At 39.6% G+C, this 14,788-nt stretch overlaps 1 protein-coding gene across 4 annotated transcripts in view; it reads left to right on the top strand.

Moving 5' to 3' along the window:
• The window catches only part of LOC123940833 (collagen alpha-4(VI) chain-like), a 115,447-nt gene that overhangs the window by 51,569 nt on the left and 49,090 nt on the right, over nucleotides 1-14,788 (top strand). For all 4 annotated transcript variants that reach the window (XM_046003743.1, XM_046003740.1, XM_046003741.1 and 1 more), the window contains 6 exons: nucleotides 1,158-1,229; nucleotides 2,294-2,320; nucleotides 3,912-3,956; nucleotides 6,195-6,248; nucleotides 8,492-8,554; nucleotides 8,895-8,960. In XM_046003743.1, coding sequence (XP_045859699.1) covers nucleotides 1,158-1,229; nucleotides 2,294-2,320; nucleotides 3,912-3,956; nucleotides 6,195-6,248; nucleotides 8,492-8,554; nucleotides 8,895-8,960 — 327 coding nt within the window. The remainder of the gene's footprint in view (nucleotides 1-1,157; nucleotides 1,230-2,293; nucleotides 2,321-3,911; nucleotides 3,957-6,194; nucleotides 6,249-8,491; nucleotides 8,555-8,894; nucleotides 8,961-14,788) is intronic.

The raw sequence follows: 14,788 nt of genomic DNA, 5'->3' as shown, positions 1-14,788 counted from the left end.
GCACATTCCCATGCTGAGCGCAGAGCCTGATGCAGAGCTCAATCCCACGACCCTGAGATCATGACCTGAGCTGAAACCAAGAGTCAGATGCTTAATCAAGTTCACCACCCAGGCGCCTCTGAAGTACTTTCAGTACAGATTCTCATGCATTCAATATAATGATCCTATGAATGGTTAGAATCAGTATTACCAAGGTCCACATTTTAAAATTGGAGGAAACTGTAATTCATAGAGTCATGTACTTATCCAAGCTCACAAAGCAAGTTGGAGGCAGAACTAGGACTTGATCCCAAGACCTTTCATTTTTAATCCAAAATGCTTCTCACTTTACCGTGTTCTCTTTTACTGTCCCAGGCAGCTTGTGTTGTGAAGTCATCCGAGCTCATTAAATCAAAGTGAGATTACATTTGTAGACCCTCCTGATGAAAGCTCATGGGATATACAATGTTTTCTAATTTATATTAAATCAATTTGGCAAAGGTATAATATCCACCAGTCCCTTCCCTCTCCAATACCTAGATCTAAAGTTTATATTCACTAATGTAATTTAGGAAGTCATTCTTCAAGTCTTGATTGGATGTCTGCTGCATGCCACACAGTGTACTTAGGGTTGGAAACCCAGAGACAAATACCAAAGACATGTCCTTGTCTCCTAGAAGTTCTCAAAATAGCAGGAAACAATATAACATAGAAACGGGTAATAGCACACAATGTAACAGAAAAAGCTTCTCAGAGGAGGAGGTGATGTTTGATCTATACCTTAGGAATGGGCAGGGTTTCACTTAGAAGAAAAGGAGTTAAATAATGGTTGATTCTTGATAGAACCACAAGGAAAACTTTATCCAATTCTAGCTGCCAGAAGGAAATGTTCAGACACATCTTCAGTTTTGCTTGGGTACTGAAGTTTTGTCCATGTGGCTTGAATGAATTGGTCAAAAAATACACATAATACGGATTTGTAAGATTTGGGGTTATCAGTATGGGTAGTTGACAGATGAGCATTCTGATTGTCTTATAGGTGATCTGATCAGGTCTTTGAGGCTATAGAAGTAATTGTAAGGACAGTGTCATATTTTAATCATTCTGATGGTCTTTATTGGTTGGATGATGATGAAGATAGTTGCTTGACTGTCTCTGTGTGTGTCTTTATTCCATAGGGAGAAAGAGGCCCCCAAGGCCTTCCTGGACCCCGAGGTGAGGAAGGTTGCCCAGGTGTGAGAGGACCTAAGGTGAGTATAGACCTCAAGCCGTGGAATTCTTTCCCTGTCCCGGTTTTATCCCTTGAGTTTGAGAAATATCTTACTTTTTCAACATAGTGTCTTAGCTCTTTCTCAGACTGAGTTTTTCCCAGAAGTAGAGCCTAAGGAAAAGAATCAAGTGCAAATAGTTTCTTAGGAAGGGGTCACAGTAAATACTAGCAAGACATGAGAGAAGTTAAGGAAGAAAGGTGACCTAAAAAGGGTATGGTATCAATTAGATCACCACGGTGGGTAGATAGAGCCCAATCCTGTTGAGGAACTGTGTGAACCAATGTTGAACATGTACCTCAATGTGGTCCCACCCAAGGGGAGAGAGCTGAGGTACTTATACCCCAAATCCTATCAGGTATTATTTGCAAGCTGCTCCCAGTGGGTATTAATTCCTCAGCACTCTTGAGCTGCATTGTATGTGGATAGGCTCTTGTACCAGAAAATGCCCTCAGGACAAGTCATAGCTCTGGCAGTGGGAAGGGGGTTTGAAAATACTGAAATTTCAAAGCCTAAAGAACTAATGGGTGGGGCTACTTTTTTGGTGGTTTCATAAATGTCTGTTAACCTTCCAGGATTAGAAAATCTCCTTTAATAAGGCTAGAAAATTTTCTCTATAATCTCTGAGTCCTATAGAGAGTTTTTCTGACCGTAGCCACCATATTTTGTACATTCTAATAAGTTACACTTCAATTAATTTTTCCTATTGTTCCTGGGAGCCTTCTTAAGCTTCCTAACCAGTGTATTCTCATTTTTGTTTGAAAACATATGATTGTGTGCTATTAATAAGTGGCAGGTCATTGCCATTTCCTGCTCACCCCTACTACGTGAGGAGTTACTGATATGAATTTCTCCAAGTCACAGGCAAAGGGGAGTGGTAATAATCAGAGTGCTGTGATGGCCATTATAGTCGCTGAAGAGGAAATCTTCATTTCAGTCTACTCATTGCATTTTCTTGGAATTCGGGAATATGTGGTTTCCTAAGTGAAGCAAAGGTTTAAAAATCTAATTCAAGCTCAATTCTTTTTATTACTTTCTAACTTTAGGGAGCAAGAGGATTTTCAGGAGAGAAGGTAGGTGACTGTCCTTCCTCTTGCTTAAGCTAGAGAGCAATTTCTTTGGGAAACAGTCCTGAGTCCACTTGCTTTTCCTTTGCCTAAGTGAAGTGGGATTTAAAATTTTTTGACAAGGGGGTATGTGGGATGATCTTAATAGTCAAACTGCCACTTCATGAACGGTATAAAGCGGGGACATATATGGAAATGTATACTTATCTGTACTAATTGAGCCACTGTATTTGTCACATGATGCTCTTGAAGACTGGGACCTGAATTCAAGGAGTGGTACTCAAGGGGAGTGTCAAGTGGGAGATGGAGGCCAGTGCGAGTTGATAGGAAAGGAGATGGTACAGTAGGATAACGACTTTACATTCAGATTCAGAGGCAAAGTACTCATTCGCTCATTCATGCACTCAAAAGATATTTTTGTAGGTACCAACTCTGTTCCCCACATTATCCTTGGAGTGACTACAAAGTGATGAACAAGACAGACAAGGGCTGATCGAGCTTCTCTACTCATGTCTCCTGGAACCACTGATTCATCCATATGGCCTGTAGCAAATATTTCACATAATTGTAGTCTGAGAGTTTGGTGTGCTTATTTTCATGCACTAACTCAGCTGTCCTTTGCTTTAAAAAAAAGTGCCTGAAACTTGATTTCCTTGTACAGATAGTAGGAGTAAATCAACTATTTCACACATATAATATGCATTTTGTTTGGCTTGCAAAACTCTGGACATTCTTTTTCAAAAGATGCTTTATAAGAAATATGTTTTCTAAAAAAAATTTTATTTTTATTTATTTGAGAGAGAACAAGAGGGAGAGAGAGAGAGAGAGCATGAGCAGGAGGAGGGGCAGAGGGAGAACCAGACTCCCCACTAAGCAGGACCCTGGGATCATGACCATACCTGAAGGCAGACGCTTCACTGACTGGGCCACCCAGGTGCCCCTATAATAAATACAACTGTCATTCTGAGATTGTTGGGAAAACGAAGGGCCATGAGTTGGAAGTGATGAAAGATTTGATGAGATGGCACTCTGCAGGGGCCAGTTTTTACTCTTATTTAGTTAGTTTCAGGTTTTCCATTGTTAAGGAGTTTTCTTGTGGTAAGTCTCCCCAAATACATACATATGGATATAGTCCCATCTAATTCCTCCTTAATCTGAGAGAGATCTTCTGAGTTTCCATTATGTAAATTCATTCAGGCTTTTTATATTAAAAAAAAGCCAATGACCAAAGAACCACTTTTAACATGCAGAGGACCAGTGGGAAATGTTTCATTCAGTCTTGTGAAAGAGTTACTACTTGTTCCCAGTGCAAAAATCAAAAAAGAAGTCTTTCTATCCCTTAGATTTGTGTTTCTTATCTTTTTCTTTGGAAATTAAAACGGTCAGGGAAAACAGTGTATAACGCTAGGGACTATTTTGGGAATGAAAATGATCATTGTTTTTTAATATATGAATGCAGTATAGAAATACCATTTCGGAAGGTCTAGATTCTTCTCCCAACTAAAACAAACATTGACAAGGAAGTTAACATCAAAGCAGTAAGCTTGTACACCTGGTCCTCTTTTCCCTAACAGTTTCATCTTCCTTTGCTCCACAGGGAAGCCCTGGTGATGAAGGTGTTGACGGCTTGGTTGGAGAACAGGTATAGAAAGTTTCTCATTTCTATGTTTCTCCTCTATTAGTTTGGTATTTATGCTCTATATTTATACTTTAAAATATAAAACACTATACTGTATTTTATACTTATATGTATATTTTATACATAGAAATACATGGAAATGTTAGCATGCATATTCAACAGTGTCTAATCTATTATTTGCCCTTATCCTCAAAATATAAGGACCCTAGAAACATAGCTCTAATTGTTTGTCTTCCATAATAACATGTTATAGTCCAGTATCTTTTTTAAAAAAATTATTTATTTATTTATTTATTTGACAGAGAGAGATCACAAGTAGGCAGAGAGGCAGGCAGAGAGAGGAGGAGGAGGAGGAAGCAGGCTCCCTGCTGAGCAGAGACCCCGATGCAGGACTCAATCCCAGGACCCTGAGATCATGACCCTGAGATCACTTTAACCCACTGAGCCACCCAGGCGCCTAGTCCAGTATCTTATTCCCATTTATTTTTGTTAAATTCTATCAATTAGATATTGTTATTTTTATTGCCTTTACTTAATCATTGCTTATTCAGCTTTACCCTCATAATTGTTACTTTCCCTGTATGCCTTCAAAGGAACAGGAAAGATCTTGTTTCTTTGGCCTCAGGTACAACTTTTAGAATTTCCTTTAATGGAGTTTATAAACTCCTTTGGTTTTTGTTTTCTGAAAATTTCTTTATTTTACCATTTTTCTTGAAAGAGATCTTGGGGAAATAATGATTTTCTTTCAGCACTTAGAAAATGGAATTTTATAGTCTTCTGGCTTCTATTGTCTTCTGTCTCTTACTAGTGCTGTTTAAGACGTTATCCAGCAGGGGCTCCTGGGTGGCTCAGTGGGTTGAAGCCTCTGCCTTTGGCTCAGGTCATGATCCCAGGGTCCTGGGATGGAGCCCCACGTCAGAGACCCTACTTCCTCCTCTTTCTCTGCCTGTTTCTCTGCCTACTTGTGATCTCTGTCTGTCAAATAAATATTAAAAAAATCTTTTTTTTTAAAAGAAGTTATCCATCAAACTCTTTGTTGTTACTTTTGTCAGCAATCTTAAAAAAATATTGTCATGCTGCTTTAAAAATTTCCCTTTCTTTCTAGTGTTCTGTGGTTTTAATATGTTGTGTCCAGGTGTGGGTTTCTTTTTATTTATCCTGTTTGGAGCTTGTTAGGCTTTTGAATCTGAGCATTTGTGCCTTCAGTCAGTTTTGGAGACTCCTTCGCAAATTCTCATTTTAAAATGTTTATCCTTCCCATTTTCTATATTATCTCTTTATGGATGTCTAATTAGAAATCTGTGAGAACTTGAGCTATCTGCAATGTCTCTTAATCTCTTTCATATTTTCTGTTTGTCTTTCTGTACTGCATTTGGAGTACTTGCTCCATTAATCATTAATTTTTATGTCACTTGTGTTTAATATACCGTTTAACCTGTCAATTGGATTTTTAATTTCAGTTATTCTGATTTTCACTTTAAGAAGTTCTAGTTGATTCTTTCTCAATTCTGCCTGGTCTCTTTTTTAACAGTTGCTTATTATTTTACTCTTCTTTTTTAAAAAACCTATTTAAATGAATGAAATATACTTACTTTATATTCTGCATATGATAATTCCAATAGCTGTAGTCATTATAAGTCTGATTTTGTTGCCTGTTGTTTCTACTGGCTTCTCCCTCATAGTGTCTCCCTCACGTGTGTTGTGAATTTTGATTGAGATTGATTTGATTTTCTTTTTTCTCTTTTTTCCTTTTGTTTCTCCTTTTTCTTTCTTTTTTCCTTTTTTGGTGACTTTTGATTTAAGTTCATTTTTAAATGAACTTCATCTGTGAGATGTCATTAAGTTCTGCGTTGAGGTTGTTTGCTTCTGTCTCATATGTGGTGACACGTCCTCTTGAGATCACTTCAAAATAAATGATGAGATTTGATTTTTCACACTGCACTCACGGAGTGATCAGAAGTCCTGGATTCTCTGGATTTCTGCTTTCTCTTTACTCTGAACTCTAAGGATTTCTCTTGTTTTTTACTAGCTCATGAACATACGTGGAGTATCTTAAACTTGGTTATCTGGAATTTATATTATTTTCAAAGGAAGGATTATTCAGGGCATTTAGTCTGTCACGTACAAGTTGGATGGTAAAGAAACTTTCTGCTCTTGGATAGAATGTGAAACTATGTGAAAAAGTTTCTGGTGTGACTTGATATACAAAGTTTCTTTGTATATTTATTTTTCTTTTTCTAGGGTAATCGTGGAGCCCCAGGGTCATCTGGAGAAAAAGGAAATAGGGGAAATCGGGTAAAGTATGAAGATATTCTTCTCTCATATTTCTACTGCATAAACTGACCTTGACAGTTTATTTTTAAGTTCTGGGAAATAATCCTCTAGTGGTTCAAGTTTTAGGTTGGGAGTTAAAGGGCAATAAATATTAGCTCTTTGGAATCTTTAGTGAAGACCCTCTTATGCTGCTAGTGAAATGAATGATGGAAACTGGCATTCTTAACCTTTGGAACAGTAATCACCACGCCCTCATGGGCTTTGCAAGGCTCCCTGTCACCAGTGATTCAGTCTCACACCCCAGCCCTCTCAGCCACATCCTTCACTACTGTCAGTCCAAAAGTGTCCTTTCCAATAAGATTGTCCCCTGAGGATCCTCGTGCATGCCCACCTCTGTGTCTTTTTTTTTTTTAAGATTTTATTTATTTATTTGATAGACAGAGATCACAAGTAGGCAGAGAGGCAGGCAGAGAGAGAGGAGGAAGCAGGCTCCATGCTGAGCAGAGAGTCCGATGCGGGGCTCGATCCCAGGACCCTGGAATCATGACCTGAGCGGAAGGCAGAGGCTTTAACCCACTGAGCCACTCCGGCGCCCCCCACCTCTGTGTCTTAACTCATGCTAGGTACCCCATCCCCGAATGGCTTTTCCGGCTTCCATTACCAGTGTTTATTTGAATATAACTTTCTCTCCAATTTCCAGCTCCTCTCTTTCCCCCTCGTGATACCCCCTTCTTGACCACATCAGTCTGTAGCGCTCTCTCCCTTCTCTACATCCTTCCCACATTACATTTCTATGTAAGGGAAGGCAGATACCTGGTGTGTGTACCACAGCTCTACCTTCCTGTGCCCATGACAGATATTACTAAGCAATTATGGAATCCAGCCAGAGGGATCCATCTCACAACTATTATATTCAGCTTCTGTTGATTGACTGGATTAGATAAGGGGTGGAATTATGTTTTTGTGTACCCCTCATGGCATTAGAGTAACGCTTTTACCCCAAGGTGGGGATTGATTTCCTGATAAGTAACACAGGGAGTCACAAGAAACGGTTCTTTATTGAGGGAAGCTTAATTGATAAGCTGCAATTTGGGGTTTCGATTTTGGAGAAGGTGGGGGACACCCCGCTTCTTTCAAGACTGGAGAGCCTTCAGTTTCCATCCAATTCAGTTAAATTCAATAAATGCATGTTAAGGGCTTCTAACATGTAGAAGGGATTTTGCAAAACACTTAGAAAGTTGGGCACATCATAATAAGAACCAAATGCCAGGCTCTATTCTCAGCATTTTAATTTATTATTCCATTTAATTTCCATTGCAGCCCGATAGAATGGGTACATCTGTTTCCCAAATGAGAAAATGGAATCTTAGAGAAGTTGAAGAAATTTGTCTGGCTGGTAAATTGGATAGCAGGGTTGGAATTTTGAATTAAGTAACTCCCTTTTATCATTATATCAGGTGAGAAAAGAGATAAGGTGGAGTTACAAGTAACAATAAGAAGGGGCATTTTTAGTTTTTAGAGTGTAGAGAACATTCCATTCCCTGCGTGTCTGAGAACCAGACCTCAGAGATGAGTCCCATTTCAATAGGGTCAGAGTGTGGCATAGACCCTCTAGAACCAGGCATATAACACACTTTGAGAAAGGTTCCTAGGGTGGGGGCTCTTCCAACTCTGCAGAAACTACTACACAGAGGGGGTACCAGTAACAGCATTTTTTAAAAAGTTGTATTATGTCACCATGAAACAGTAGGTTTTAAGAGAGGCAACCATTTGCTTATCAGGTCATAGTCTTATGGCAAATTGCTTCACCTCACCGGTTCCCTTTCTGTAGTAGGAGCTCTAGAAATTTTTTCTCTTTTTTTGCCCCTTTGTCATGAGATCTTGCGGTGTCTGTGATAGAGAGAGCCTTCTTCTTATGCGTGCTTCTGTGTAGGAGTATCAGGGAGAAGTGGAAAGATCTGGGACTCAGTGGTAGGGAGGACTGGGTCCAACTTCCCTGAGCCTTGGCTCCCTTGCCCGCACTATGTACTTCCTGATGTAAGGATTCAGCAAGGTAATGCACACCTAGGGCCACATAAACAGACTTCCAATAAAAGTATGCTCTTTGCTGCATCGCAGTCTCACCTATTTAACTGCAAATGCTTTAAAGTTCAAGTACTAAATTGCTCTTTTAATGCCATTCTCATTTTCCCTCTTAATGTTCTTTTTCCTTTAGGCAACAGATGATCTTTTAAAGTGACACTTTTTTTCCCCTATGATTTAAGGGCTTCACAGGACCACCTGGACCTCCTGGAGAGCACGGAGAGCCTGGGTTAAGAGGAGACCCTGTAAGTACTGGTTGAAGGATTAGAGCTGCTTTTATCCAGGGACTTACAACAGTTTGCTTAGACACAAAGGCAACAATTAATTATTCATCAATGAGGCATCTGTTCAGCCTATCTTAGCCTTGCAACGAATAAGAGATGTGTGAAAAGACCCCATCTTATAGAACATTTAGGTTCTTAAAGAACTGAATGCAACTTTAACTGCATTGAGTATTCAGGATTTCTGAGCAGGCCTGGACAATTAAAATATCTACTTTGGTATCTTTAAAAAAATCATATTTCCTTTCATTTCTTTTCCTATCTTTCCCGTCCATTTGAGGTAAGCAAACTTTTCTTTTCTCAGGGAGATCCTGGAGCAGATAGTTACATCCAAGGCCCTAAGGGAGAAAAAGGAAGGCCTGGACATTGGGTAAGATGGTTTCTGTTTGTTCAGGGATGCTGGAACATGTGGGAAAGATGCTAGCTGGTGAAGAAGGCTTGAACATTCTGGTTGGATCAGCATAGAGAGCAAAACTGTGGGACTCCCCTGCCTGTAGAGGAGCTAGAATGCTCAGGAGCTCAGAATGCGAATCTCCACTTAAAGCTTTGTCCTGGCATCCTTGTCTTGTGGTTCTTTTTTTTTTTCCCCTGAAAGAAAAAAAAATCATTTCCCACAATTCTAGTAACACAAGTTACTTAATCTCCTTTATCCTTGGTTTCTTCATCTCCAAAATGAAAGCATTGGGCTCAGTGATGCTTAAGATCTTTTCAGTTTAGAAATTCTTCAATTTTATAATGATGTCTTGATTTAAAAGTGGTCAGGCCATTACAGGGCTGACTCACTTTTCACCACTGCCAGTGTTGATGTGAATTGAGTACTAGCCATTTTTAAAGATAAGATCCTTGTCTAATTTGGAAGATTGGAAGTGTCAAGACAGAAGACCTTACCAAAGGTAGAAGACTTGTTAACTCTGTAGACACTGCTAACTGGTTGGAAGACAGATTTAGATGCTTTATGTCCTAGTCATTAAAATGCATGACTGAAAAATGACTAAAGTAACCCAAGTGTCTCAGTCCTCACATCTTATCATTCCCAATTTCCAGAAACAGGGTCTGCACAGCAAAACGTTTATAACTGGAAAGCACCCTCTATTTGCTTTGGACTCCAAATTACCTTCTTTGACCAAACTTTAGGATGTTGATTCTCTTCCCTGAATTGTGGCTCCTTCATATCCATTTCATATATGTCCAGGTCCCAAGTACAATCCAGTTTGTAACAGGATCAGTACTATGTAGCTATGCCAGAAAACTGTCACTCCTTACTACAATAATTTCTCATCTTGTTGTTAATTATATTTATTTTGAACGGATTCCATTGAGAGCATTCTCTCTTGGGTGAGTTGCGATCAGAGAGCCCAGTGAATAGATACTCAATCAGTTATAGGACTGAGCTAAGAAAAGAGCAGGCCAGCACCCCTTAACCCATCTGGGCCCTGGTTTCCTCATCTGCAAGGTGGGAAGGTTAGAGAAACCATTTACAAGCTTCCATGAGTTAGTGGTTGTCATGGGAATAAAATGTATGAATTGAGTTCATTTCCATGGTTTGCTCATGGTTTTACAGCTGGGAAAGCACACCAGCCTCTAGACAAACTGTCCAGTTCTCTGCGCATCACAGCGCCCCAGACATGGAGCAAACCTCCTGCTCCCAGTTTTCAGAGGTCTCCATCGCTGACTTTATACCTAAGGGCTAACTTGGAACATTAGATCCCTGAATTGCGTGTGCAAACCGCAATTGTGACCCTCTGAAGTGGTGCCTCGTCACACTGCACTTGTGTTCCACGTGGTTTCTACTCCCGTGCTGAGCTCAAAGAAGGGTGCTAAGTATTTCCTGAATAGACCTGGGTAATAAAAGTCACTCTCAGCAGTTACATAAGCCTGCTGCTGCAGAGGCCGAAATTCTTGAGATATTCCATTAAATTCCATTAGAAGATAGACCTCTAGGGGGCAGTCTTTCCTCAGTACAGATTTCCTTGGCTATCCTGAAGCGGAAGCAGAGCGTCCTTATGAAACAAATCATAAACAGAAACGGAGTAAGGAAAGAAGCAGTTACCATTAATTTCTGTGGAAACATTTTTAAGTGTTCCCAGATCCCCCAAATAACCTCTCCTAGGCTTCCCTGATACCTTAGGACACATCTTGCTAAGGGATGCACAAAATAAATTGAGATGAATGGTTGCTCACAGAGTTCAAAGCTATGGTGGCTGCAGGCTGAGATGTTGCTGAGTGTGGTCCCTGGGAAAGAAGCTTGGCTTGGCGGGGCCTCTCACTGCTCCGGGTGCGTGCCGCCTCTGTAAAGGCTCAGTGCAAAACACATACTGAATGCTGTTTTCACTTTTTGCCCTTTTCTGTAAAAGTGAAAATCCTCCTTGTATTTCTTTTGGTTAGTGAAACCTGGTACTAATGTAGATCTTTCATAAAAGTGAAATGCCTGAACATATACTTTTAAAGAGGGAGGATACCTGTATTTGGTTCCAAGTTGAACCAAAGAGCAGATTCCATGTTGCAATTTGGATGGAGACAGTCCCCTGAACGCAGCAGTCTTTTAAATGAAACAGAAACTTTATTATACACCCAGTATGGGGGAAGGGATGCAAAACCCATCATGCTTTTCCTCACTTCTGAGAAGGAAAACCAATACAAGCCTTTTGGAAGGCAGTCTGGCAATGTACAGCAGCTAGGACTGCTGTTTGTTGCTTGTATATTTTCATATACAAGTTTATATATTTTCATATGCAAGTGACAAAACCTAACAGTATCTAGCTAATAAACATGTTTTTGATAATCGAGGGAAAGGTGATTCCTGGATTGATACATAGCTCTATGATATCATTAAAAGCCAGGGATGTCATCAGGGACTCAGCCCCTTTCTTCCAAAGTTACATCTTCAGTGTGGTCCCTGGGCTTAGCAGCCCAAGCATTTGTCTTCATGTTTACATAAAATGCCAGAAGGAAAGGCACTTTCCTTTCATCAGGTCATGGTCAGCAATATTCTCTTTTTGTCCCCTTTGGCACATTGGCTGGCTCCTGTGTGCCCTGCCTGCCCAAGATAGCAGAGAAAGCAAGTTTCTGACAGAGACAATGAGATTTCCATGACTGGTTCAGACCTGTCATAATTCATTCCTTGGGGCTAGGTGTGTTGTCCCAAATGAACATTTTCTCAGCAAGAAAGAAAGGGCAAGAGTGTTGTGTAGTCCCCAACTGCATCTGCCATGGGTTAAGGTGTGTATGTCTTTTGATCCAGTCTCTCCAGTTCTAGAGATTTTTCTAGAAGCTAATCATGGACCAACACAAAAATTCAGCTCCAAGGATGGAGATTAGATTATTAGATTTTAAATCACTACACTGCTTGAATGTCCAACGATAAGGGATTGTTTATATAAACAATGGCACACAATCAAATATTACTAAGCCATGAAAATTAGTTTAGAGGACTATTTCATAACAAAGAAAACATTCATGATGTAATATTAAGTGAAAAGACCAGATTACAAAACTCTGTATTCAGCAAGAGTCCAAATTTTTTTTTTTTAAGATTTTATTTATTTATTTATTTGAGAGCATGAGAGAGAGCATGAGAGGGAAGAAGGTCAGAGAGAAGCAGACTCCATCCTGGTCTGGGAGCCCCATGCAGGACTCGATCCCAGGACTCCGGGAACATGACTTGAGCCAAAGACAGTAGCCCAACCAACTGAGCCACCCAGGTACCCAAGAGTCCAAATTAGTAGAATATAGCTATATTTGTTCTGGAAAGATAAACACCCAGAAATTAAGCTTTTTTTTTCTTAACCTTACCCTCTGAATTTTTGAAATATTCTGTGACGAACTTGTATTATTTCTAACCCTGACTTTTCATTTTGAAAAATTTTAAATCTACAGAAAAAGTTGTAGTTGCAAGAACAGCATAGTGTACACCAATTTTTATCATTTAGCCATATTTACTTTATGTCTCTCTATACAAATACATAGGTAATATTGGATATATTGATATTGAGCTATTTGATTAATTACTTAATTAATTAAGGATTAATTGAAGATCTTATAACATTTCTCTTCCAAATAGTCAGCAAGTATATTTTTTTAAAAAAAGATTTTATTTGGGGCGCCTGGGTGGCTCAGTGGATTAAGCCGCTGCCTTCGGCTCAGGTCATGATCTCAGGGTCCTGGGATCGAGCCCCACATCGGGCTCTCTGCTCCGTGGGGAGCCTGCTTCCTCCTCTCTCTCTGCCTGCCTCTCTGCCTACTTGTGATCTCTCTCTCTGTCAAATAAAAAAAGAAATCTTTAAAAAAGATTTGATTTATTTATTTGACAGACAGAGATCACAAGTAGGCAGAGAGGCAGGCAGAGAGAGGGGGGAAGCAGGCTCCTTGCCGAGCAGAGAGCCCGATGCAGGGCTCGATCCCAGGACCCTGAGACCATGACTTGAGCTGAAGGTAGAGGCTTAACCCACTGAGCCACCCCGGAGCCCCCAGCAAGTATCTTTTAAGAACGAGTACATTCTTTTATATAAACAAAATACAGTTATCACACTCAAAAAATTTAATATGGCACAAAATTATTTTCTAATATGTAGTTCATATTCAGATTTCTGCATTTGCCCAAATAATGCCCTTCATGTCTGTGCTTATTGTTGTTGTTCTGAGATCTAATCAAGGACTGTGTGGAATATTTAATTGTCTTACCTTGGTTGTATCCTACAATCACAGCTGTTGTCCAGTTATTTGTTTCCATGACATTGACATTTCTGACCAGTTATTTTGCTAAACATCCTTCAGTTAGGATTTTTCTGATTGTTTCCACATGACTAGACTCAGATTAAGAATTTTTGGCAGATTAAGCAAGGTGGTACCTTCTTCTTTTCATTTGTTTATTTATTTATTTATTTTTAATTAACATAAAATGTATTATTTGCCCTAGGGTGGTGGTGGTGGTGGTGGTTGTTCTTCTTCTTTTTTAAGATTTTATTTATTTATTTGCCAGAGAGAGAGAGAGAGAGCGAGTGAGAGAGAGAGAACGTGCACAAGCTGGGAGAGCAGAAGGAGAGGGAGAAACAGACTCCCTGCTAAGCAGGGACCCTAATGTGAGACTCAATCCTAAGATCCTGGGATCATGACCTGAGCTGAAGGAAGATGCTTAACTGACTGAGCCACCCAGATGTTCCTAGGCGGTACCCTTCTCAATCATCAGGAGGCACACTGTGTTGGCTGTCTTATTACTGGTACATTAATTTGGTCACCTGATGAAGATGAGGTTCACCAGACTTATCCATTGTAAACATACTTTTTCTTCCTTGTAATGATCAAGTAATCTGGTGATGATAGTCTGAGACTGTAAACTTCTTGTTTCCCGACAGTCTTTCACCCAGTGATTCCAACATCTGCCCAGATGATTCCTTTGCTATGCTGCAAAAAACTGTCTGCTATTGAAATGAGAAAATGATAATCATTTGAAGAAAAAAAATCTTTTTAAAAATCTAGACTGAAGATGAGAGTGCCTTGTCTGAAGACTCCTTTCTCATACAGCCTACCATATTAAAAATAATTCCCATTATAAAAGTAACACTACCAGGGCACCTGGGTGGCTCAGTTGGCTAAGCATCCAACTCTTGGTTTCAGGGCAGGTCACGATCTCGGGGTCCTGGGATCCAGCCCTGTGTGGGGCTCCATGCTCAGCAGGGAGTCTGCTTCATGATACTCTCTCTCCTTCTGCCCCTCATTCCTCTCTCAAATAAATACATAAATCTTAAAAAAAAATTAACACTACAGATATTTGGGAATACAGAAAAGTAAAATGTAGAGAAAAATTTAATAGTTCCAGTAGCCAAGAAAAACATCAGTTTACGGAACTTTCCTAACTTGTTGATGGCAATTCTACTCTTCCTGAGAAAGTCAGATAAGGATCCCATGGGCTTATTTGAAAATGTTCTAGTACAGTATAAAGAAATGAGGAAACATCATTTTGTCTTTCTCCATATTCAGGATAAATTATTCTTTTAGAAAATTTAACATACTTGAAAAGAATGTTATGACACATTTTTTTTCCTTCTTAGCTTCTGAGAAAACATAGTTTTTAATAATTGCATACTATTTCAAAAAAGTGTTTCTTATCGTAATTTTATCAACATTTCCCTCATACTGTGGGATATTTGTATTGTTTCAGAATTTAATCTATTATAAATAACAGTTGGAAGAACAGCTTTG

The sequence above is a fragment of the Meles meles genome, chromosome 4 (genome assembly GCF_922984935.1).
Source record: "Meles meles chromosome 4, mMelMel3.1 paternal haplotype, whole genome shotgun sequence".
Classification (NCBI taxonomy): Eukaryota; Metazoa; Chordata; class Mammalia; order Carnivora; family Mustelidae; genus Meles; species Meles meles.
The sequence above is the reverse complement of the archived record's forward strand: the minus strand, read 5'-3'. Positions and strand labels throughout refer to the sequence as shown.